Below are 24,772 nucleotides of genomic sequence, written 5' to 3'. Positions count from 1 at the left end.
GACTTCACAAGCATACACCCACCCCAAGTCTGTTCCCACAACCTTGTAGAAAGAAGCAATCAGACACTAACAAGACATATTTCAAATAGTTTAATTTTAAAAATACTCTATTCAGTGCTAAAATAGGTCTTCACTTGCTGTTGCCCATTTCCATTTTTTCTTAAACTTCTCTTTTTTCAGACAAAAAATAAAATCATAAAGTTTAATTAAACATGCAGATTTCAAAGAAAAAGGAACTTTCTAGAAAGTCTGAGCTGAAGCAGGTACTGTGGTCAGAACCTCCAATCCTGGCTGGGGTTTCTGCGGCTGGAGGCAGGGATGCTGGAATGCAATGGACAGTGAAAACTGGAAGCTGCGTGTGTGCGTGGTGAGTGTGGGGAAGTGGAAGGTTCTGGCAGGCACAGAGCTGGGAGCAGCTGGGGCATCACCAGAGGCAGGGCTGCCTCAGAACATGAGTGGTCTGCCCACAGTGCAGAGAGCCCCCCTGGGAAAGCATCTCCCCACTGCCCACAGTGCAGAGAGCCCCCCCCCGAAAGCATCTCCTCACTGCCCACAGTGCAGAGAGCCCCCCCTGGGAAAGCATCTCCCCACTGCCCACAGTGCAGAGAGCCCCCCTGGGAAAGCATCTCCCCACTGCCCACAGTGCAGAGAGCCCCCCCCCGGGAAAGCATCTCCCCACTGCTCTCCACATCTCTACCCATCAGCCCCTCTCTTCCAGCAGCAGCCTGCAGGGCCCTGGCCCTGTGGCTAAGTCCATGACTTTACAGTCTCCATTCAAGTTCAAGTAATCCTAGGCACTCTTCTCTAGGGCGCCTTCCACACCTTTCTCCTCGAGGCAGCGCCAGCAGCTCCGTGCAGTGGTTCTGGAGGTGGCAAATGAACCCTGATGCTCTGGCCTACTTGGGGTGCAGAAAGGACGTGAGTGTTCCTCTGCTCAAGAGCAAGCAGACACAAGTGTCAGGGACAGGAAGATGATGTGACGACCCCACGCCCTCCGTCAGCCTTCTAGCCCAGAGGGCTCCCACACACAGGCTCTGGACCCCAGCATCAGAGCTCGGCGAGACCAGAATGCAGTAAATAGAGGCAGGGGCCAGGAGGCGAGGGGCCGGGATGGTGCTAGCTTTCCAACGTGGTCTGCGGCACTGCAGGTTGGTCAACACAGAATCGCTTCAAGGGCGGGGCACCGGAGTCCTCCTCTTCCTCAGTGGTCTAGAAACAGCAGGGCAGAACATGAGCCACCCCTGAGTAGCCCTGCCCATTCACCACACTGCAGCATGAAGCCTGCCCTCTGCCTGCTCACAGGTGACCAAACCCTGACCCTATTTTAAAACCCGGTGAGTATTTCTCCAGCAAACTCTACACACAGCTTGTACTAGCCACAAAATTCCTAGGCTCTTTCCTTCTCTTCCTTGGAAAGGGGGAAAGCCAGGGACCTCTCACCTGTGTCTCTAGTGGGACCGGTTCTTCCTTCGTGAGGGTGGGAGGTTCATCTGCAACTTCAGATGCAGGCAGTGACGGCTCTGTAACAGTAGCAAGGTTAGCTCAAGATAGGTCTAGCCTGGCCTTGGTCTGGGGAGAGTTCCTGAGAGTCATGTCAGGGAGATGTAGGCCCTGGAAGCACTGTGCAGGCCTGCTGAGGTGCCACTGTCCCTCACGTAGGATGGGACAGTGTGACTGACCACAGAGGACCACCCTCCCAGCCTGGGTGCCACCTCCCTGTCCTATGAGGGGAACATTAGATAAGACAGATGGAAGGAGCTAGAGCAGCACATGGACAACAGCAGGAACACCAAAACAACTTCAATTCTGTGCCTTACAGCCAACAAGCCAAAAACAGAAGCTAACGAGGGCCAAAGATGTTATGTAAGGCGTCTCCACAACTCACCCTCAAGGATCTCCTGGCCCAGTGTGGGTGGCTGGGAGTCATCAGTGCGGAAGTCTGAGGTGTGTGCAGGGCTCAGGGACTCGCTCTGCTGGGGGCTGGGGCTTGAGTTGGTGCTGCTGTCCACCTTGAGCTGATACACATCCGACATGGAGCTCTGGTTGCTGTTCTCATCTGGAAACCAAACAGTAAACAAACAGCTGGGATGGCACCGTCCAAGGAGCTCAGCCAGAGCCACCAACAGTTACCCTGACGCAGGTGCCTCCAAAAAGGAAGCCAGAGTAGGGTTCCTGGTGCCTGGGAATTATCTGCAGAGTCGGAGCTGATTGCTTTGAGACAGGGGTCACAATATAGAGCAAGCTGGCCTCAGTGTTTCATTGATCCTCCTGGCTCTGCCTCCCCAGTCCTAAGTACAGGTGTGACTAACCACATTCAGCAAAAATCACTATGTATGGAGCTGAACTTACTATGAACTCTACCTTCCTGCCTTCACCTCTCGAGGGTTGAGCTCAGAGGCAAGACCTGTTTTGTGTGGTGCCGAGGACGAAACCCAAACTTCCTGGGTACTGAGTGAGTACTCTACCAACTGAGCCATATTCCCAACCCAAGCATTTCTACTTGACAATGTATAGTAAATGCAGCCAAAACATGAATACACCATTTGTACCCAGGGATAGAGAACTCTGTTTATATAACCATGTTTCCTATTCCTACCAATTACAGCTCTGGCCTGGTAGCACACTGAAGGTGGTGGTGCCATCTGTACTTCCCACAGCATACAGAATGGTAGCACCACATGTCTGGCCCTCAGGGTACCTGAAGGAGGCTGTGGTATCTGGAGGTGGTCACCTCAGGCTCTCAGGCACCCAACTGCTCCAAGGGCGAGAGATTATCAACTCTGTCTAAAGGCTTCAGATCACCAAGGAAATTAAAAGCTGAGGCTTCCACAGTTCCACCTCCAGAACGCCTCTGGCAGTCACAGTCCTGGTCACCTGCATTTGCTCCTTCCCTGAATGTCCCTCAGTTCAGACGTAACGCTGGCCTAGCCCAATGTGACAGCCTTGAACCTCATGGCCTCATAGCATGGACAGAGAGAACACTCCAACCGTGCAAAGACGCTAAGGTGGAAAGTGCTCCATGTCCCTGCACTTCTGAGAGCAGACAGAGGCGAGGCTGCCCTCAGGCCTCACTGTCTGCCAGTCGTTAACCTGTGGCCTGGCTCCAGCAGCTGGAAGCTGATCAAGTGTTGCTCCATGAAGCAGATCTGTGCTGACCTTCCTGCTGCTGGCTGGTATGACTTTTCTCCCCAGACTCCCTGGAAAGTTCCTATACATCTGCAGCGTGTGACAGGGTCCCGGTGTTCACTGGGGTGGACCGGCACACCCTGTGAGCCCTGATGCTTCCACTGGCCCCTGTGCATACACTGGTCACCTACTCTCACACTGTATGGGCAGTTCCTGGAGTTGCCTTGTCCCCAACATTCCAGTGCCAGGCACAGGAAGTACAAACAAAGGGATGAGGTGGTGACCAGGCTGAGGTCTCCTGTCTCTTGAAGCATTCTGACCACTGAACACCCTTGCCCTGTGTTCTCCTTCCTCTGTGACACTGACCTTTGTGGGGAGGCAGGAGGAGAGCAGGGACAACTGCATGCTGGGTAGCTTCACATACAGTTCCAAAGACACAGCCTGTCTTCCCTCTTTCCAAGACCACTGTCCTGCCCGCTAAAATGGAACTGGCACTTTTATCTGTGTGTGTGTGTGTGTGTGTGTGTATGTATGTATGTGAAAAAGCTAAAGTTCTGATCCTGGTCTGATGACACAGACCTATAATACCAGCCACTTGGGAGGCTGAGGCAGAAGAATTCAAGTTCAAGGGTAGCCTGGGCAACCTACAGAGATCCTATCTCAAAATGAAAATGGGGGTGTAGGCCAGGCATAGTGGTGGTGCACACCTTTAATTCCAGCACTCGGGAGGCAGAGGCAGGCGGATCTCTGTGAGTTCGAGGCCAGCCTGGCCTACAGAGTGAGTTCCAGGACAGCCAGGGCTACATAGAGAAACCTTGTCTCAAAAAAAGAAAAAAAAAGGGGTGTGGGGAGCTGCACACATAGCTCAGAGACAAAAGCTTGCCTTGCATTCATGAGGTTATAAATTCAGTTTCAAGTACTGACAGAAAACAAACAAACAAAAACTCAACAAACAGCAGCAAAGTGTTGTCACTTGTGCTCTGGCTCTTGAAGAGGGGATGACAGCAACCGCATGCTTTGTATCATGGGCTGACCGAGGGCAAAAATGAGGACTAACATGAAATTGCCTCGTGAGTAAGATGCTGTGTAGGGAGGAAAGGCATAGGAACAGGGGTTGTCGCCCTTCCTAACGCTGCCACCCCTTAGCACAGTTCCTCGTGCTCTGCTGACCCCAACCGTAAAACTATTTTGTGGCTACTTCATAACTCTGATTTTGCTACTGTTATGGATTATAACGTAAATATCTTTGCTTTCTGATAGCCTTAGGTGACTCCTGTGAACAATCATTCAACCACCAACGGGGCTGGGACCACAGGTCGAGAACCACTGCATTAGAAGGTGGTGCTACAGGGGCAGGGGTCACTCAGGCTGGCTAAGAAGACAGCAGCCTTGGCTGTGGGTGGCCTACTCTAAAACAGCATGATCAAACAGACACCCTAAAAAAGAGACAGTTTCTAGTGGGTAGTAGTGGCGCACGGTGTTAATCCCAGCAATCAGGAGGAAAAGGCAGGTGCATCTCTGAGTTAGACACCAACCTGGTCTACAGAGTGGTCCCAGGATAACCAGGGGGGACACCCACTGGTTCCAGAACTGTAGATACCTGGTACCCTCAGCTCCAAGCTTCACGTCACAACACTGGACAATGAGAATATCACCGTCCACCTTGCAGGGCTACCATGAGGGCCAATGGCAAAGCTCTCTGACCTGAAGTCCAGGCTAAAGCACAGAACTAGAATGCTATGTGTTAGTTTTCCAGAGAGAAGAACTCACCTTGCTGGGGACGGGTCCCAGAGCCTTAGACATGCAGGCAAGCTCTGCTGCTAAGCCACACTGCCAGGCCAGGAACGCTCTTTCTTAACATATACACTTTAACTTTTCACTATGTCTATATGTGTCTGTGTGTGTGAGTACACGTGTCCACGGAGACTAAGAGGTCAGATGCCCTGGGACCAGAGTTGTGAGCTGCCTGATGTGGGTCCTGGAAACTGAACTCATGTCCTCTACAAGAACAATTCATACTCTTTACCACTGAACCTACTTTTTAGTTTTTCAAAACAGGGTTCCTGACTGTACTGGAACTCCAAGATGCGCCTGCCTCTGGCTCCCGAGTGCTGGGATTAGAGGTGTGCGCCCAGGTATGTGCTTATCCCTGTGATGTGACTGACGTTCCCTGGTTATTTTGTGGATTTATTTTTATGTGTGTACGAGTGTTTTGCCTGTGCGTTTACACGGGTGCCACTTGTGTGCCTGTGGAGCTCAAAAGGCATCAGATCTCTTGGATCCCTGGGGTTACGGATGGTTGTGAGCAACCATGTGGGTGCTGAACCCTGATCCTGGGACCCTGCAAGAGCAACAAGTGCTCTAACCACTGAGATATCTCTCTAGCACCACATTTTCTAGTTTCTGAAAAGAAGATATAGAATCAACTCACCCTGGAATTCAAGAAGGAGAGAGGAATTGGCTGAGGCATCAGAGGGAAAGCCATTGGTTTCCCGGGTTGCTGAATTGTTCGATTTGGATTTTTCTTTCTATAAAAGGAAAAACAAGAGGACTATGACAGAGCTAAGTAGGAGCCTCACAAGGAGGGGGCAGGCACTGGCTATCTGACGGCCTCAGGGAGTGAGCAGGAGTAAGGGGCGCTGGGACCCCAGGAGCAGATGGAGCATGAGAAGGAGTGAGCTGGAGGCAGCTGATCAACAGCCGGGGAGGCGGGAACGCAGGCCCCCCACAGCTCCACGGTCTCTTCTGCCCTGACTGAAGCACTCAGCCAGCCCTCCCTTCCCTGTGTGGAGGAGTGAGGAACAAACACATGTACATTTGAGAAGGATCCTTCTTTTTTTTCCTTTTTGTTTTTCAAGACAGGGTTTTTCTGTGTTTTTCTAGATGGCTCTGTAGACCAGGCTGGCCTAGCAGAGATCCATCTATTTCCGCCTCCTGAGTGTTGACTTTTTTGTTTTTTGATACAGGGTTTCTCTGTGGCTTTGGAGGCTGTCCTGGGACTAGTTCTTTTTTTTTTTTTTTAATATTTCATTTATTTATTATTTATACAGCCTTCTGCCTGCAGGCCAGCAGAGGGCACTAGATCTCACTCAAGGTGGTTGTGAGCCACCATGTGGTTGCCCGGAATTGAACTCAGGACCTCTGGAAGAACAGTCAGTGCTCTTAACTGCTGAGCCATCATCTCTCCAGCCTGGGACTAGTTCTTATAGACCAGGCTGGTCTTGAACTTACAGAGATCTGTGTAGGGAAAAGAGTCCAGCCAAAGAAACACACATTGGCACTGCAACCAGAACCAAAGAAATGCACCCTGACCCTGAAACCAGTGCCAAAGGAACACACTTTGTCCCTGGAATCAGAGTCAGTGAAAGAAATACACACTGGCCCTAAAATTAGAGCCAAAAGGCTAAAAAGGACCAGAGAAAGAAACACACTTTGGCCCTGAAACCAGAGGCAAATCTGACCCTAAACCTGTGCAGAAAACCAACCAATCCTTGAGCAGATCTAGCCATCCTAAACTCAGGGATTGAAATCTGACCAGTCCCCATCCTGGAAAACTCTGCCCCCTAAGAATCCCCATATAAACCCTGTGTCTGTTCAACTTGTGGCTGTTTTGGCTGCCTGGCTGTCCGCTGCCACCCTGACAGCCTGGCAGAGGGCAGCCACTGTCTTGGATTCTTTCCTCCCAATAAATCTCTTTTTTTGTTGTTGTTGGTTTTTTTTTGTTTGTTTGTTTTTTCGAGACAGGGTTTCTCTGTATTGTTTTGGAGGCTGTCCTGGAACTCCATCTATAGACCAGGCTAGCCTCGAACTCACAGAGATCCGCCTGCCTCTGCCTCCCGAGTGCTGGGATTAAAGGTGTGCGCCACCAACGCCCGGACCAATAAATCTCTTGAATGGGGTTTGGGTGAGACCCTCTTTCACCAGAGCAGCAGGGACAGGGACCCTCTCCTGGCTAGGTGAAGTTGTTACACTCTGCTGGGGGGAGTGTGCTGGAGCTGAACTGTAACAACTTTGCCTGGGAAGCCCTTTCCTGCCAGAGCAGAGCTGATACACTTGGGAAGCTTTTCCCTGAAGCAGGGCTGTAAACTGTTGTGCTTACTGTGACCTGTGGTATTCCTTGGTTCCCAAGTGCCAGAATACTTTTCCATCCAAGCTGTAACACTTAGTATTTTGTGACTCCCGAGTGCCATAATCCATCCCCGTCTATCCCATCTGATCCATCAAAATGCTTACAATCCTCCTGCCTCTGCCTCCCGAGTGCTGGGATTAAAGATGTGCACCACCACTGCCAGCTAAAACGGACTTTTTTTTTTTGATCCCTAGTTAGGGAAAAGGGAACAATACAGATGTAACAGGGCAGGGCAGGGGAAAAGCGCCTGCTGGCTCCGCCTCAGTAACCGCTGCATCCCTTCAGGATGACCACTTGATCTCTGCTTTCCCTGACAGCACTTCAGACAGAATGATCGAGGCTGCCCAGAAGGGCCACAGTGAGAAGGCATGTGCACTGCCCCCCCCAGCACAAGGGCACACAAAAGTCAAAGTTGAAATCTGCTGTCTTGGCTACACCAACTCATGCTCTTCAGACCCAGTCACTGTGGATGCATCAGTACCTCAAACCTAACCCTATGAAGAAATCACTTACATTTATTTTTTCTTTTTCTTTTTTTTTTTTTTTTTTTTTTTTTGGTTTTTCGAGACAGGGTTTCTCTGTATTGTTTTGGAGGCTATCGGTCCAGCCCAGCCTCGAACTCACAGAGATCCGCCTGCCTCTGCCTCCCGAGTGCTGGGATTAAAGGTGTGCGCCACCACCGCCCGGCTTTCCTTCATTTTTTATATACAGACCTATTTCTTTTCTTTCTTTTTTGTTGTTTTGACAGTTTCTCTGTGTACCCTGGCTGTCCTGGAACTCACTCTGTAAACCAGGCTGGTATCAAACTAAGAGATACCATGAGTGCTGGGATTAAAGGTGTTAGAACTGTTTCTTTAACTGATTTGCTACATTTAATTGTTTATTTTGTATGTGTACACATGTAAACTTGTGTGCTGATCAGAGGACAACTTGGGGGAGTCAGTTTTTTTCTTCCCTAGGAATTGAACCTGGGCCATCAGGGTTGGTAACCTTTATCCACTAAGCCACCCTGCCTGCCCATGCAGACCCAAATTTAATGCAGCTGTAAACACTCCGTCATGTTTACAGAAACACACTTTTAGTAGTTACACAGTATTCTCCCCAGGTATTGAACATTGAGATTTAAGCTAGTTATAATTATGTTTATTACCACAAAGAACAAGACCATAATAACTTTACATTTTCTGAATTAGTTTTTACTCAAATGATTTTGAAAAAAATGAAACAAAACAACCCCATTCATTTTAGATCAAAACATATAACCATATAATTACTATTTCTAGAATGCCTGTCTCATTTTATTTTTTCACTTTTGCAGCCATGGGGATCAAACCCAGGATCTCACGCATACTAAGGACTCAAGCACTTACCATGGAGCCAGTGTACCAAACAACAAACCCTCAGAATCATCCTAGCAAATAAGAAAAACTGTAACCACAACTCTGTCACAGACATTTTAACAACCATGTGTGCCAAAATTTATGAGACAACTGTACTAGGCAACAAAGAAATCAAGTGATTTTTTAAAAAGATTTATTTATTTATTACACATACAGTGTTCTGCCAGGAGAGGGCACCAGATTGAATTGTAGGTGGTTGTGAGCCACCATGTGGTTGCTGGGAATTGAACTCAGGACCTCTGGAAGAGCAGTCAGTGCTCTTAACCTCTGAGCCATCTCTCCAGCCCTCAAGTGATTTTTTAAAACACAATAAAGAAAACTACCTTTAAAAAATGGCTGGAAGCCAGGCGTTGGTGGCGAACTCCTTTAATCCCAGCACGCGGGAGGCAGAGACAGGCGGATCTCTGTGAGTTCGAGGCCAGCCTGGTCTACAGAGCGAGTTCCAGGACAGCCTCCAAAACAATACTCTAAACCCTGTTTCGGGGAAAAAAAATGACTGGAGGAGTGGGGTGTTGGTGGAGCACACCTTTAATCCCAGCACTCAGAAGGCAGAGGCAGGCGGATCTCTGTGAGTTTGAGACTAGCTTGGTCTACATAGTGACTTCCAGGACAGCCTCCAAAGTCGCAGAGAAACCCTGTCTCGAAAAACAAAAACAAAACAAAACAAAACAGAAAAAATGGCTCAGCAGTTAAGAGCACTGACTGTTCTTCCAGAGGACCTGGGTTCGATTCCCAGCACCCACATGGCAGCTCATAAACATCTGTAACTCCCGTTTCAGGGGATCCAACACCCTCACACATGCCAGTAAAACACCAATGTATATAAAATACAAATAAATTATAACAAAATGGAATACAGATGGCGATTGGAGAAATGGCTCAGTCATATTGTGCTTGCCACACAGGCATGAGGATCTCAGTTCATATCCTCAGTACACACCTAAAAGCCAGATGTGGGGGCTGGAGAGATGACTCAGAGGTTAAGAGCACTGACTGCTCTTCCAGAGGTCTTGAGTTCAATTCCCAGCGACTGCTCTTCCAGAGGTCTTGAGTTCAATTCCCAGAGACTGCTCTTCCAGAGGTCTTGAGTTCAATTCCCAGCAACCACATGGTGGCTCACAACCATCTACAATTCAATCTGGTGTATATGTAATAAATAAATAAATCTTTTTTTTTTTGGTTTTATGAGACAGGGTTTCTCTGTATTGTTTGGAGCCTGTCCTAGAACTCGCTCTGTAGACCAGGCTGGCCTCGAACTCACAGAGATCTGCCTGCCTCTGCCTCCCAAGTGCTGGGATTAAAGGCGTGCGCCACCAACGCCCGGCCCGGCTAATAAATAATCTTAAAAAAATAAAAAAATAAAAGCCAGGTGTGGAGGCATGCAGGGCGCGCACACACACACACACACACACACACACACACACACACACACACTCACACAGATGCACTGTACTTCAGCAGCAGAAGGCTTGCCTAGCATATGTGATGTCCTGGGCTCCTCCCCAGCACTTCATGAAGTCAGGCATGATGGTGCATGACTATACTTCCAGCACCTGGCAGGCAAGAGGACCAGAAGTTCAAAGTTGTCCTTGGATGTATATGTATATATAGCAAGTCTGAGGCCAGCCTAGGCTACATGAGACTATTTCAAAAAGACAAACAACACCCAAACAAACAAACAAAAGCAAACAGGGGCTGGAGAGATGGAACAGCAGTTTAGACACTGGCTTCTCTTGCACAGGACCGGGGTTCAGCACCCACACTGCAGCTCACAACCATCTGTAACTCCACTTCTACAGGATCTGATGCCCTCTTCCGGCCTCAGCTGGCACCAGGCACGCATCTATCGCACAGGCACACATGCAGTCAGAACGCCCATGACAGCAAACACTCAATTTGATAAAGTAGAAAAAGAATAGGAGTAAACAAATGCAAGAGGCAACCAAAGCAAAGACTGATAAAAATTACAGAATAACTGCCTACCGTGGACAGGCTACAAATACACCAAAATCAAGTGCGAAGGCACGGAAAACAAGCGCACACGCTGCTGTTGTTTCCTTTCTGGTTTTTGTTTTCCTTGTGTGCTGTGTGTGGTCTGAATGAGAAAGGTCTCCATGGGTTACTGGGTTTCAGTCCTTGGTCCCTACCTAGTTGGTGGGACTGTGGAAGGGTTAGGAGATGAGGCCTTGCTGGAGACAGTGCTAGCTCTGTTAGGTCGTGCTTACACAAGCCAGTCATTTAGGAGAAGGGAACTCAGCCGAGAAAATGTCTCCATCAGATTGGCACGTGGCACATTTTCTTTTCGATGATGGGGCAACCCTTGGGCTGGTGGTCTTGGGTGCTATTGTAGTTGGGAATTTTACTGGCTGGCTTGCCTTTGGAGTTCTGGTAAGATATGAGCTCAGCTGCCGCCACTAAGCACCGCCTGTGTCTATTCAATAAGTTCCCTTTGAAAAGGGCCCTGCCACCTCCCATTCTGCTCTCCTCCTCTTCCTGTCTGTCCCACCACCTTACCCCCCTTCCCCACTGCTCCTGTCCCAGAAGCTGCCCTCTCCCTCCCCTTTCCCTTAATAAAACCCTCTGCTTCAGCTCTGTTGCGCTGCATCTTTTTTAAAACTACACCGGCTACGAGGAGGCAGGCTGGCCCGGGAAAAAGCAGCTTTCTCCATGGCCTCTGCTTCAGTCCCTGCCTCCACATTCCCGCCTTGGCTCCTGCCCTGACTCCCACTGCTTATAGACTGGCCTGAATGACAGTGACCTGAGGCTACGAGCTGGAATAAACCCTTTCTTTCCCAAGCTGCTTATGCTCATCCCCATGGCACCAATCAAAGTCTAAGGCGGAGGAGGAGGTGGGGGAGTGGGGTGGGCTTTGAATTCCCAAAAGACTCCCACTATTCCCTATTCCCAGCGTGCTCTCCGCCTCCTCCCGACTGAGCTCCCAGTCGTCCTGGCCGCTATTCCTTAGTTCTACCATCATGGACCCTAGCTAACCCTCTGGAGCCATAGACCCAATTAAACTCTTTTACAACTTGCTTTGGAGCAGGGTGGTGGCGGTGGCGCACACCTTTAACCCCAGCACTTGGAAGGCAGAGGCAGGCGGATCTCTGAGTTCGAGGCCAGCCTGGTGGAAGTGGACCCTACGTCACACACATCTGCACTGCCGCAGATGTCACACCACCGAGCTGCATCATCAGGCTACATTTCACCAGGATGCCCAGACTCGCTCTGGAGACCAGGCAGGCCACGACCCTATCTTCTTCCTGCTTCCGCCTCCTGAGCAGCTGGGATTGCAGGCCTGTGGCCCTAGGTCCAGGGTGGTGGTTTGAGTAGGAGCGGCCCTTAGAGACTCATATATTTGAATGCTTGGCCCATAGGGACTATTAGGTGGCCTTGCTGGACTAGGTGTGGCTTTTGTTGGAGGAATAGGTCACTGGGAGCAGGCTTTGAGGTCTCAGATGCTCAAGCCCGGTCCAGTGGCTTGCTCTGCCTGCTGCCTGCGGATTCAGGTGTCCTCCCTCTCCAGCACCATGTTTCATGCTGTGATGACAATGGAGTAACCCTCTGAACTGTAAGCCAGCCTCAGTTAAATGTTTTCATTTGTAGGGGTTGCTATGGTCATGTTTCTTTACAGCAATACAAACACTAAGATACCTGGTTACTTGTTTTGCTGTTTTAGAACTCATGAGGTAAGTGTGGGCTACCATACCCAGTAGGAAAAAAATTTTTTTTGTTTTGTTTTTTGAGACAGGGTTTCTCTATGTAACAGTCTTGGCTGTCCTGGAACTCTCTTTGTAGATCAGGTTGGCCTTGAACTCACTGAGATCCACCTGCCTCTCATTCCCAAGTGTTGGGATCAAGGTGTGCGTCACCACAACCCGGCCCAGGAAAAATTTATTAAGGCTGAATTTAAATGCATCAACTACATCTTAAAAGATTAATTTTTATCTATGCTAAATTTAAACACTTTGCTGTTGTTGGAACCCAGCATTATGCTGACCCTGCCCCCTGACAATGGGTGGGACATAAATTTTTTTAAAAAAGAAAAAAAGGGAAAACACTACATAAGGAAGTTGCCAAGCCTAGCAATGCACAACTGTAATCTCAGTACTTGGAAGGTAAAGGCAGGATGAACAGATATTCAAGGCTTTCCTCTGTGCGTTTGGGCCAGCCTGAAACCCTGCCTTGGGGAGGAAAAAAAAAAACCAAACCCACAAACAAAAGAAATAAGAAAATGACTCTGAGCAAACTAAAAATGGGCATAAGACCTACATGGGCCCTTCCCTGAAGGACATCGAGATGGTGAGCAAACACGGAAAACGCTTCCGCTCCAGAGGAGGTCACCAGTGCAGACACGCTGCGGTCTGCCTGCCGAGCCTAGCCTATGGCATGCAGCCATGTTTCCACTGCAGTGTGGCCTGGTGGAACAAACTGGTGTCGTCACTCTGGAAAACAGTCCAGCATTAGTTACTACACCCCAAATACACACTGGAGATACATCCATCGTCTGGAATGCTAGGAATGCTCCTGATCACCACACTAAACACAAAAGCTCCAGGGGCACCATCCTGTGACACCCAAGCCAGGAGAGATGCAGACACACACATACAGGACATACGAGAGAGGAGTGGAGGATAGCATGCTTGCTGTGCAAGCATGAGGAACATTAGATGCCCAGCTCCTTCCCATGGGAAAGCTGGGCAGACGAGGCAGCCATTCTTGCTACCACAGTGCTAGGAGGAAGGGATCAGGATCCCTGGAGCAATCTGGCAAGCTAGCCTAGCTGGGTCTAATTCAGAGAGCCGAGCTCAGTAAATCATCAACCTCTGGCCTCCTTGTGTGCAGACACGCACATGCATACTACACACAGAAGGGAGAAGGGAGAAATTATGGTCAGGCCTGACTGCGTATGTCTGTAATCCCAGCACTCTAGAGGTACACGCAAGATAATCAAAGTGTCAGCCCACAATTCAGAGGGAAACACTTTACCAATAAAACAAAATACAGTCAGGCACAATGCACACACCTTTAATCCCAGCACTCAGGAGACAAAGGCAGCAGATCTCTGTGAGTTCAGGGCCAGTCTGATCTACAAAGCAAATACCAAAATATCTATCCAGGGCTACATAGAGAGACCTTGTCTCACCCCTTACCCCCACAAAGAAAAATTGTAAACAAAGAATAGAAAAAGAGGAAAAAGAAAGTTAAGTTCTGCCGGGCGTTGGTGGCGCACGCCTTTAATCCCAGCACTAGGGAGGCAGAGGCAGGAGGATCTCTGTGATTTTGAGACTAGCCTGGTCTACAGAGTGAGTGCCAGGACAGCCTCCAAAGCCACAGAGAAACCCTGTCTCGAAAAACCAAAAAAAAAAAAAAAAAGAAAGGCTGGGTGGTGGTGGCGCACGCCTTTAATCCCAGCACTCGGGAGGCAGAGGCAGGCGGATCTCTGTGAGTTCGAGGCCAGGCTGGACCGACAGCCTCGAAAACAATACAGAGAAACCCTGTCTCGAAAAACCAAAAAAAAAAAAAAAGAAAAAAAGAAAAAGAAAAAAGAAAGTTAAGTTCTATACTGCAAGGAAAAGAAAAAAACAGGACCAAAGACTACATGAATGGATTTCATAAATATAGTGCTAGGCAAAACAAGAAATAAATAAACAAAAAAAGCAACAACAAAGACACACAAAGTAGATATTTTATGATTCTTTTTATTTTATGTGTATGAGTACATTGCCTGCATTTATGTCTGTGCACTACATGTGTATTTGGTGTCAGCAGAGGCCAAACCAGGGTATCAGAGCTCTTGGAAGTGGAGTAACAGAGTGTTGTGAGCCACCATGTGGTGCTGGGAACAGAACTCAGGTCCTCCGGAACAGCATCCAGGGCTCAAAATTGCTGAGCCATCTCTCCAGCCCTACGATTCCTTTGTATAAAGTTCAAAATCCCTAAAAATGACCAGAGTTACAGTAAGCAACACGTGAGAGTGGTCACTAAAGGTGACAGAGTTACAGTAAGAAACACGTGAGAGTGGTCACTAAGGATGACAGAGTTACAGTAAGAAACACGTGAGAGTGGTCACTAAAGGTGACAGAGTTACAGTAAGAAACACGTGAGAGTGGTCACTAAGGATGACCAGTTACAGTAAGAAACACGTAGAGAAGAGGGCGGAGTGAGCACAGGGTCTCACAGTCAGCGAGGCGCATTCTTGGACCACAGTGTTTTATTTACTCACTTGAGACAGTGGCTCACTATGCAGCACAGGCTGGCTTAGAATTACCACTCCCTGCCAGGCGGTGGTGACACACACCTTTAATCCCAGCACTCGGGAGGCAGAGGCAGGAGGATCTCTCTTGTGAGTTCCAGGTCAACCTGGTCTACAGGCTCCAAAACAATACAGAGAAACCCTGTCTCGAAAAATAAAATAAGAAAAAAGGACTTCCCTCCCACTTCTGTCTCCTGAGTGCTGGGATTACATGTGTGCATTAGTCACCCAGCTGAATCTAAATATATATACTGCAAGGACATTGACCTATTAATAGACTGAAGAGTTATGCTTAAAATGTGCTTCTATGCACACACAAACACACACACACACACACATACTTTTTCAGTGCTAGAGAAGGAATCTAGAGCCTCAAGCATTAGGGGAGACTGACCACAGAGCTACCCCCAAACACTGTCTACACATTTTTAAAGGGCTTATGTTACATGAATGCTTTGCCTACATGTATGTCTGTACACCATGTGAATACCTGACGTTGGATCCCTTGGAGTTACAGGCAGTCTGTGAGCCACCAAGTGGGTGCTGGAACTGAACCCAGGTACTCAGCAAGAGCGGCCAGTGCTTCTTTAACCTGACCATCTCCCCAGCCCCTTATTTTCCACACATTATTATCTGTGCACAGTGGACAGCACACGTCATGACATGTGTGTATGTGGAGAGTAAATTCTATGACCTTGGCTCTTTCCCTCCACCTTTACGTGGATAGCAGGTATTGGATAAGGTTGCCAGGCATATGCAGCAAGCATCAACACTATATGTTTTTACTTTTTTTAGTTTTTTTGAGACAGGGTTTTGCTGTGTAGCCCTGGATGTTCTAGAACTCACTTTGTAGATCCACTTGCCTCTGCCACTTGAGTAGTAAGATTAAAGGTGTGCCACCACTGCCCAGCCTAGATTTATTTTACTTTTTAAAAAAGATTTATTTTATTATGTATGCAATGTTCTGCCTGCATATATGCCTACACGCCAGAAGAGGGCACCAGATCTCATTACAGATGATTGTGAGCCACCATGTGGTTGCTGGGAATTGAACTCAAGACCTATGAAAGAGCAGTCAAGGCTCTTAACCTTTGAGCCATCTCTCCAGCCCTTAATTTGCTTTTTATTTATGCATGTAACTGTATGTATGAACCCATCCACAGGGACTGGAAGAGGGAATCAAGTCTCTCGGAGATGGAGTTACAGGCATTTATAAGTTGCCTGATATAAGCTCTTGTATCTGAACTCTGGCCCTCTGGTAGGGTAGTAAGTATCCTTAACCACTAGCCATCTCCACCTCTATAAATGGTTTTCTGAGACAAGATTTCATGTAGCCTAGGCTGACTTTGAGCTAACTGCTGTGGCTGAATCTGGCTTTGAATCTGATTCTCCTGTCTGTGCAAGGATCTAAGATGTGCACTAACATGTCCAGCTTGCATGTTGTATTTGAATCTTAGAATAAAGATTAGGAAAAAGACTATTGACAATATGGGTATTTTATTACCCTGAGGATTGTGTGACTGTGGTCAATGGAAATAAGAAAACAATGAGAAACTAAAAAGGAAGAGCTCTATCCATAGCGACACATGCATGCGGAGTCTTCAGAATGAAGACAGAAAAAAACAAGAAAGAGAAGGGGCTCCTAGTCCCATGCTGTGTGTACTTCCCCCAAGACTGAGAATGGAACCCAAGGTCTTGCACACTCAGCAAATGTTCTACCTCAGAATCATATATCCCATCCTAGACATAGGTTCTACAGAGAGTCTCCATATAAACAAGGTACTTTTCATGAAAACATGGACACCCAAATGAACCCAGGGGCAATGACTCAGACAGGCATGTGGCATAATTACATGTATAAATATACTGCTTACACACTGGTGGGGGGGGATAACTGATCATAGCAGGAGGCAATTAACTCTTTCGTTTTTAGGTCAGGGTCTTGCAAAGTGGCCATGGCTGGCCCTGGGATTCTCTGCCCCTCAGGTGCTGAGAGTAAAAGTGTATGCCACCACATCTGGCTGCAAATCCTTTCTTCAATGGTCTGATAACAAATGTTGTTTAGGGGGCTGGAGAGATGGCTCAGAGGTTAAGAGCACTGACTGCTCTTCCAGAGGTCCTGAGTTCAATTCCCAGCAACCACATGGTGGCTCACAACCATCCATAATGAAATCTGGTGCCCTCTTCTGATGTGTAGACATACATGGAGGCAGGATGTTGTATTCATAATAAATAAATAAAATCTTTAAAAACAAAACAAAACAAAAAAAAAAAAACAAATGTTGTTTAGGTTCTGTCAGCTGGGCTACATACTCCTTTCAGTCCACTCTGAGCTACAAAGAGAAACCTAGTCTGAAAAGCAAAATACAGGACCAGAGTGATGGCTTAGTGGCTAAGCCCACTTGATACTTTTCTGGAGGACTCAAGTTTGAGTCCCAGCACCCATACGGTAGCTCACAACTGTCTGTAATCCCAGCTCCAGGGGATCTGACACCCTCTTTTGGCCTCTGCAGGCATTGCATATGTGTGATATGCAGGCAAAACACATATACACATAAAATAAAAATTAATAATAAACAATTTTAAAACGTGGAGGGGCTGGAGAGGAGGCTGGGCAGTTAAAGAGTGCTCACTGCTCTTGCAGAGGATCCTGGTTTTATTTCCAAGACTTAGAGAGTGACTCACAGCCATCCACGACTCCAGTTCCAAAGCATCTGATGCCCTCTTCTGACCTTCCTGGCAATCAGTCACAGATATGGCTCACTGTGTACATGCCGGCAGAGCACCCATGATGGAAAACAACAAAAGAACTACGCTAAAAATCCAGGGGTGGGGCTTCCGCTCAGCCTGGCTGAAGAGCAACAGAGGAGTGAAGAACAAAGGAAGGCTTGCACAGCCCAGGACAGGACAGCTGAGGGGTTTCCAGCTGGGCCCCTTAAATTAACTTCTATACCATTAACAGGCGCAGTCAATGAAAGCAAGAAAATAGTGTCTTGCCAGGCGTTGGTGGCGCACGCCTTTAATCCCAGCGCTTGGGAGGCAGAGGCAGGCAGATCTCTGTGAGTTCGAGACCAGCCTGGTCTACAGAGCGAGTTCCAGGACAGCCTCCAAAGCAATGCAGAGAAACCCTGTCCTGAAAAACTAAAAAAAAAAAAAAAAAAAAAAAAAAAAAAAGGAAATGGTGTCTTCTGTTGTTTTTCCCACTTACCTCCTTGTTATCTGTCACAGGCACCCATTTGAATATCCTCAGGGATGTGTCACCCACAGTCACCCATTTCTTCTCCCTAGAAGATGAGCATTAATTAGAATAAAGCACATCTGTTGTTGTGGTTGCTAACTACACTTTCTTTCTGCTTCTCAACAGACTGTGCCTTTGATCTGGAATGCCTCTCTCCTTCTCTATCAAAGTACCAGAAGAGAGGGTAAAAGCTAGGAATGTCTGTGCACACTTTTAATCTTAGCACTTGGGAGGCTAGGGCAGGAGACTGCCACAAATTGGGGGTAGGGGAAGTGAAGTTAAAGGGTTTTTACTCTTTTGCTCTTTTTGAGGGGCCTACCACCCAGTTCCCAAGTTAATCACACTCAGAGGCTTATTCTGTGTTATAAATGCCGGGCCTTACTCTTACTCCATGAATTGCTGAATCGATGGCTGGTTGGGTGGCTGGGTGATTCCTAATGTCCTCCTCTACCTGCTCTCTGGCCGCTCCCCCTCCTCATTTCTCCTTCTCTGCCTGGCAGCCCCGCCCATCCTTGCTCCTGCCTCGCTATTGGCCGTTCAGCTCTTTATTAGGACCACCAGGTGTTTTAGACAGGCAACAAATAAAGAAAATGAAGCATAAAACAAAAGTCACACACCTGAAAATAATATTCTACCACGGAGGAGGCTTTGAAAGGTAGTGTTAAAGGGCTCACTTAACATGAACAAATCCTAATTCTGATCCCCAGTAAATAAAAGTCAATGGAGATAATTCCTACGCTTCTCAAAACTGATTTCGTTTATCTTCGACTTAAGGGCCCCCCAAGGATGAACAATTACGGGAAAGGAACAGGTAGTATTTGCATGCTGGGTAATCAAGACTACTCACAGCCAAAGGCTACACTAAGGAAATTTGCACATTTTCATCTTGAAGTTCAAAGCTTTGTAGCTACCCTTGTGAATCTGGACTGGGATTACAACACAGTGGGAGGCACCAGTCTAGCATTGCCAAGGCTCCATCCCCAGCATACAAGCAAAAACAACCCCACCCCATCTCTGTCCTAGTAAGGTAGAAAGGGCAGAATTATCACCATTCTAACAAAGCAAAGTCACCCTAAGTTCAACGATTAAGGTCTCACATGTCTCTAGATTCAATTGATCCAGGTAAACCAATCAGCTTCAGCGTTACTTCTGCTTGGGGTGATGGGAGAAGCAGGACTGGAGTCTAGGGCCTTGGCTATGCTAGGCAAGGACTCTACCATTAAGCAACCCCTAGTCACTCAAAATGCTTCTTTTGCATTTGTTTTGTTTCTGTGCGCTCGCGCGCACGCACACACGCACACACGCACGCGCACACACACACACACATACACACACACAGAGTGTGGCAGGGACTCTTAAATTGCCTAGGCTGCCTAAACTTGTGACCCTCTTGCCTCGGCTTCCGGACTAGCTGGGATCACACCCCTACAGCATCAGGCCCATTTCAAGCCTTTTTTCTTTTTTGTTTTGCACTGCTGGGGACCAATGGTAGTCAAGGACTCTACCACAGAGCTCTACCCCAGGCCTCAAACTAAGTACAGGATTCTTCATGAATTTGCATGTCATCCTTGAGCAGGGGCCATGCTAATCTATTTTGTATTATTCCAATTTTAGCATATGTATCTCTTTTTTACTATGTAGGAACTCGGAACACAAATCAGGTTATCTTCCTTGATCATTCTCCATTCTTATTAAGTCAGAACCTGGGGAGCTGGACAGTTAAGAGCACTTATTCCAACAGAGTACACAGGTTAAATTCCAAACACCCACATGGTGGCCCACAAGTGTCTGTAACTTTAGTTCCAGGGGATCTGATGCCCTCTTCTGGCCTGTTCAGTTATCAGGTACACACATGGTACACACACACTCATGCAGGCAAAACATGGTTGTAGGCTCTACCCCAGAAAGAGGGAATGGGGGCGGGCTCAAGGTGAAATGTCTTGCAGTTCAATCTAATACAATTAAGGAAAATTCTATGAAGGTGACCTGATCTAGAATCTCAAAATGTGGTTTAGAGGAACCAACACTAAAAACGCCTCTGAATATTTATTATTCTTTATGTGTGTGGGTGTTTTACATCCGTGTGTCTGTGCTTCATGCACACGCTATGCCCACACATGCTGACTGGGTGTAAGGTCCCTTGGGACTGGGGTTACAGTGGGTTATGAGCTGCCATGTGATGCTGAGGATGGAATGCAGGTCCTCTACAAGAGCAGCTGGTGCTTTTAACCACTGAAACATTTCTCCAGCATTCAAACTTAAAATAAAAAATAATAATAAATTTATTTATGTGCCTGTGTATCCGAGGGTGAGTTTATGCACTTTTGTGAGCAAGCCAGAAAAGGTATTACAGATGGTTATGAGCTGCCTGACAAGGTGCTGGGAGCCAAACTTGTATCTTTTGCAAGCATAGTATTCCAAACCAATAGTCCATCTCTTCAACCCAGACTTTTCAACAAAACTAAAGTTAACCAGGCACAGAGGAGGCCGGTTTATCATTTCCTTACCAGTAATTAAAAACGTAAAAAAAAGGGAAGGGGGATTAAGAATTACATAGGAAGGCTGATCAGTGGTTACTATTTCCTTTAATCATAGCACTTGGGAGGCAGAGGCAAGCTGATCTCTGAGTTCAAGGATAGCCTGACCTATGGGGCTAGTTCCAGGACTGCAACGGCTACACAGAGAAACCCTGTCTTGAGAAAAGGAGAAGAGGAGGAAGAGGAAGAGGAGGAAGACGACGAAGGAAGAAAGAAAGGAAGGAGGGAAGGGAGAGATGGAGAGGGAGGGAGGGAGGGAGAGAAGAGGAGGGGGAGGAGGAGGCGGAGGAAGGGGAGGAGGAGGAGGAATTTCATAGGAAACAGAGGAAAGCCATGCCATGCCATAAGGATTAAAAAATAATCTCGCCGGAAAGTGGTGGTGCATTCTTTTAATTCCAGTACTCGGGAGGCAAAGGCAGGAGGATTTCTGTGAGTTCGAAGCCAGCCTGGTCTACAAAGTAAATTCCAGTCCAACCAGGGCTGTTACACAAAGAAACCCTGTCTCGTAAAATCAAAAAACAATAGCGCTGGGCGTTGGTGGCGCACGCCTTTAATCCCAGCACTCGGGAGGCAGAGGCAGGCGGATCACTGTGAGTTCGAGACCAGCCTGGTCTACAGAGAGAGCTCCAGGACAGCCTCCAAAGCCATAGAGAAACCCTGTCTGGAAAAACCAAAAAAAAAAAAAAAAATAGCCTGTGTGCTGGCATGCGCCTTTAGATCCGGCACTAAGGAGGCAGGGGCAGGCCGATCTCTGAGTTCAAGTTCCAGTCTAAAAATCAGCAACAACAAAAAGTAACGAAATGACCAATCATTAAGTTAGGGGGAACAGGCTCAAACGGTTGGGTCACAACAGTTTAATGCAATGAGATCTTGAGCTAGGCTCAATCTGGTTTTGCAATAAACATGTGCAGGACCGCTAAGAGCAAATGTATCGAAAGTGCGCTGGCTGCGGGTCGCTGATCTACGGCTATGATGGGGTTTCTGTTCCGACAGTCACGTGTTTACAAACTCCTACTGAATTTCAATCACTTATCCCACGTAAGACTTGGCAACAACGGACATCACCAGGCAGTTGTGATGCGCAGGAGCGGAAGCTTAACCGGGAGCCGCCAGGGAGCCCTTCCGCGAGGTCCTGCAACCCGCAGGAAGTGCAGCTCCGCGTCGCCAGGTCCCGCCCAGCTCCAGCGGCCGGAAGCAAACAAATGAGAGCCGGTGGGCGGGGCCGCGGGGAGACAGTCCTTTTGATTGGCTACTGCGAGCGTGGACTCTGACTTCACGCCGACGCCGGCGAGCCCTCCTTTCGCTTTTTGACTCCGGCCCCCTCCCCCCAAGGGCCGGCCTCTTGGTTCCCACCCTGCCTGTACGTGTCTGGCGGTCGTCGGCGCAGGGTTTCCCGCAACCCCGCGTCGGCATTCCCTCCGCTCCCGCCCCTCACCATTTCCGCACTTTCTCGATGGCCGCCATCACCTTCTTGATGTCATCTTTGGCCCGGCTACGGGTCTCGGCCCGGACCGAACGGCCCGACATGGCGGCGGCGGGGAGTGGCTTGGGGCCAGGACACTGCTCCCTAGACGCGGGATATCACGCGCCTCACGCGTCGTCGTCCACCCGCCGCCGCCGCCGCCGCCGCCGCACGTCACCGCGACCGTCGCCCCCCCTCCGAGCGCGCGTGCGCGAGGAACCGCGCGCACCCGCCCGCCCCTTGGGCCCTGGAAGGTCTCAGCGCGCTTGCGCACCCCGCCCGGGGCGTCCCTGCTGTGCGCCTCGAGAGACCCTTGGGTTCCTCCTGGCCGCAGGCAGAGCTTAATGTAGCCCGCACGTGGTGTGTGCCAGGCGAGGCGGGGGTGGTGGTGGTGGTGGGATGAGATCTTAAAGTCACCGCTTTCCTAGTCTGCTGCTCAATAAACTTAAAAAAAAAAACCAAGATCATGATCATTATGTATGCCCTTGAACAGAGAGCCTCCTGCTTCTACCTCCTGAGTGCCGGTGTGTGCCACCACACCTGAGGAAAAGAAAGTTTAAGAGTATGTTTGGTACAGAGGACAATTTATGGGAGCGGGCTGTCCTGTGGGTGTCAGCTTGTCAGACTTTGTTGCCTTTAAGCACATTTACCCACTAATGTCGTCGTCCCCCCCCCCCGTCCTTCAAGGAACTGTTATGCTCTTCACAGAACCGCAGACCTGTGTCATCACTGTCCGGAACGTCTTTGCTCCTCAGGTAAAAATAGCTGTGTCCCAGAGTCAATTTCACACCTTTCTTCCTCTGGATTTCCCTTCGTTGTATTCATCTATTGATACCCATCTGGGATTTTTTTTTTTCTGATTGAATCGACTACTTTTCCAACATCCAGCACAAACTGCAGCTTTTCCTTAATATTCTGCACCTGACTCATACTTTGTTCTCTGTTGTCATGGAATTCTGCACTTCTGGATAAAGCAGTGCCTATTTTCTGTGCATTGGACCAACTACTGAGGTCCTAAGTGTTTCTTCTTTGGAAGAACTTCTGGGCCAGGGACTGTGGCAAGCATTTTTAATCCCAGCACTTGGTAGGCAGGAGCAGGCAGATGTCTGTGAGCTCAAGGCCAGCCTGGTCTGCATAGGGAGTTCTAGACAAGCCATGGCTATAGAAATAACAAACTTCCCATAGAGTAGAAAATTCAGGCTGGGAAGTGGTGGCACACACCTCTACTCCCAGCAGCTGGAGGCAGAGGCAGGAGAGTCTCTGTGAGTTCGAGGACAGCCTGGTCTACAGCATGAGTTCCAGGACAACCAGAGCTAAGAAAACACATTTCTGATACAGTGGAAGATGCAGACTGGCGAACAGGTATGTGAAAGGCAGTGCTAACAGAAACAACAAAGGAGGTGCACACATAGTTACTTACTGGAGTATAGAATTTTACCTGCAGTTCCAGGGAAATCAGGAGTTCAAGGCCATCCTCAGCTACATTGAGTTTGAGGCTAATTTGGGTTTCTTAAGACCCTGTCAAAGGAGAGGAGGATGAGAAATATCATTCAGAGTGTCCCCTCATAAACGTGTAGGTAACCCTGAACTTGACAAACTTCTCATTTATGATTGTCAGCCTCTCAGCTAATGAACACCATGGCTGGATAGTATGTGTTCATTGCTGGTAAGAGACTCCTGAAGAGCTCCTTCCTGCTAGGTGGATGAGCCTAAGTAGCAATGAGGGGAAAGGATTACTCTTGAAATAACTGGGTCAAAGGTGATAAACCAGTCTGTGGTGGCACAGAGCTTTAATCGGGAGGCAGAGGCAGGCGGATCTCTGTGAGTTCGAGACAAGCCTGGTCTACAAGAGCTAGTTCCAGGACAGCCTCCAATGCCACAGAGAAACCCTGTCTCGAAAAACCAAAGAAAACAAACAAAAAAGGTGATAAACCTGTTCCCCAAACCCAGCTTATTCATGGATACCCTCCTCCCAACCCAAAACAAGTACAAGGCCCAATACCTGACAGCTATGTCTAATGTCTCTTTTCCCCTACATCCAAGCCATTGCCAACAGGAACTTCCTTCTCTCTGCCCTCACGTTTCTCTACCATCTTCCTTTTAATTTTTTTTTTTTTTTTTGGTTTTTCGAGACAGGGTTTCTCTGTATTGTTTTGGAGGCTGTCCTGGAACTCACTTTGTAGACCAGGCTGGTCTCCAACTCACAGAGATCCACCAGCCTCTGCCTCCCGAGTGCTGGGATTAAAGGCATGCGCCACCAACGCCCAGCCCTTTTAAAATTTTTGTTAGTTTTTTGTTTTGTTTTTTTGTTTTGTTTTGTTTTTGGCTTTTTGAGACAGAGTTCCTCTGTAGCTTTGGAGGCTGTCCTGGAAGTCACCAGGCTGACCATAGATTGGCCTGTCTCTGCCTTCCAAGTGCTGGGATTAAAGATGTGAGCCACCACTGGCCGGCATTAGAAATATTTGTGTGTTTTAGGGTCTCCTCATGTAGCCTGGAACTGTATATTGTCCAACCTGAGCTACCGAGCAAGACCCATTCTCAAATAAACGGCATGGAGTGGCATAACTCTCTAATCCCAGCCCTTGGGAGATGGAGGCTAGATCAGAAATTCAAGGTCAAGCTAACCT

General features: G+C 48.2%; 1 protein-coding gene and 1 non-coding gene across 3 annotated transcripts; both read right to left on the bottom strand.

The window, feature by feature from the left end:
- Nucleotides 1–659: 659 nt before the first annotated feature.
- Bcl7b (BAF chromatin remodeling complex subunit BCL7B) lies at nt 660–22,358 on the bottom strand. Of its 2 annotated transcripts, none has more exons than XM_021233146.2 (6): nt 18,535–18,628; nt 18,117–18,192; nt 5,558–5,654; nt 1,886–2,056; nt 1,441–1,520; nt 660–1,209 (listed from the first exon to the last, which is right to left on the bottom strand). In XM_021233146.2, exons 1-6 carry the CDS (start codon nt 18,537–18,539, stop codon nt 1,117–1,119), a joined length of 522 nt encoding a protein of 173 aa, XP_021088805.1. In that variant the 5' UTR covers nt 18,540–18,628; the 3' UTR covers nt 660–1,116. The 2 variants fall into 2 exon arrangements, with proteins under 2 accessions (XP_021088805.1, XP_005080418.1); XM_005080361.4 differs by lacking the exon at nt 18,535–18,628 and adding an exon at nt 22,119–22,358 and having other exon boundaries at nt 665–1,209.
- On the bottom strand, nt 19,678–19,780 carry LOC121134086. The gene has a single exon (XR_005871114.1). It is a non-coding gene; the product is annotated as a U6 spliceosomal RNA (small nuclear RNA).
- Nucleotides 22,359–24,772: the final 2,414 nt, after the last annotated feature.

The sequence above is a fragment of the Mesocricetus auratus genome, unplaced genomic scaffold (assembly GCF_017639785.1).
Source record: "Mesocricetus auratus isolate SY011 unplaced genomic scaffold, BCM_Maur_2.0 Super-Scaffold_100025, whole genome shotgun sequence".
NCBI lineage: Eukaryota > Metazoa > Chordata > Mammalia > Rodentia > Cricetidae > Mesocricetus > Mesocricetus auratus.
Note: the sequence above shows the minus strand (reverse complement) of the source record. Positions and strands in the feature narration are given on the sequence as shown.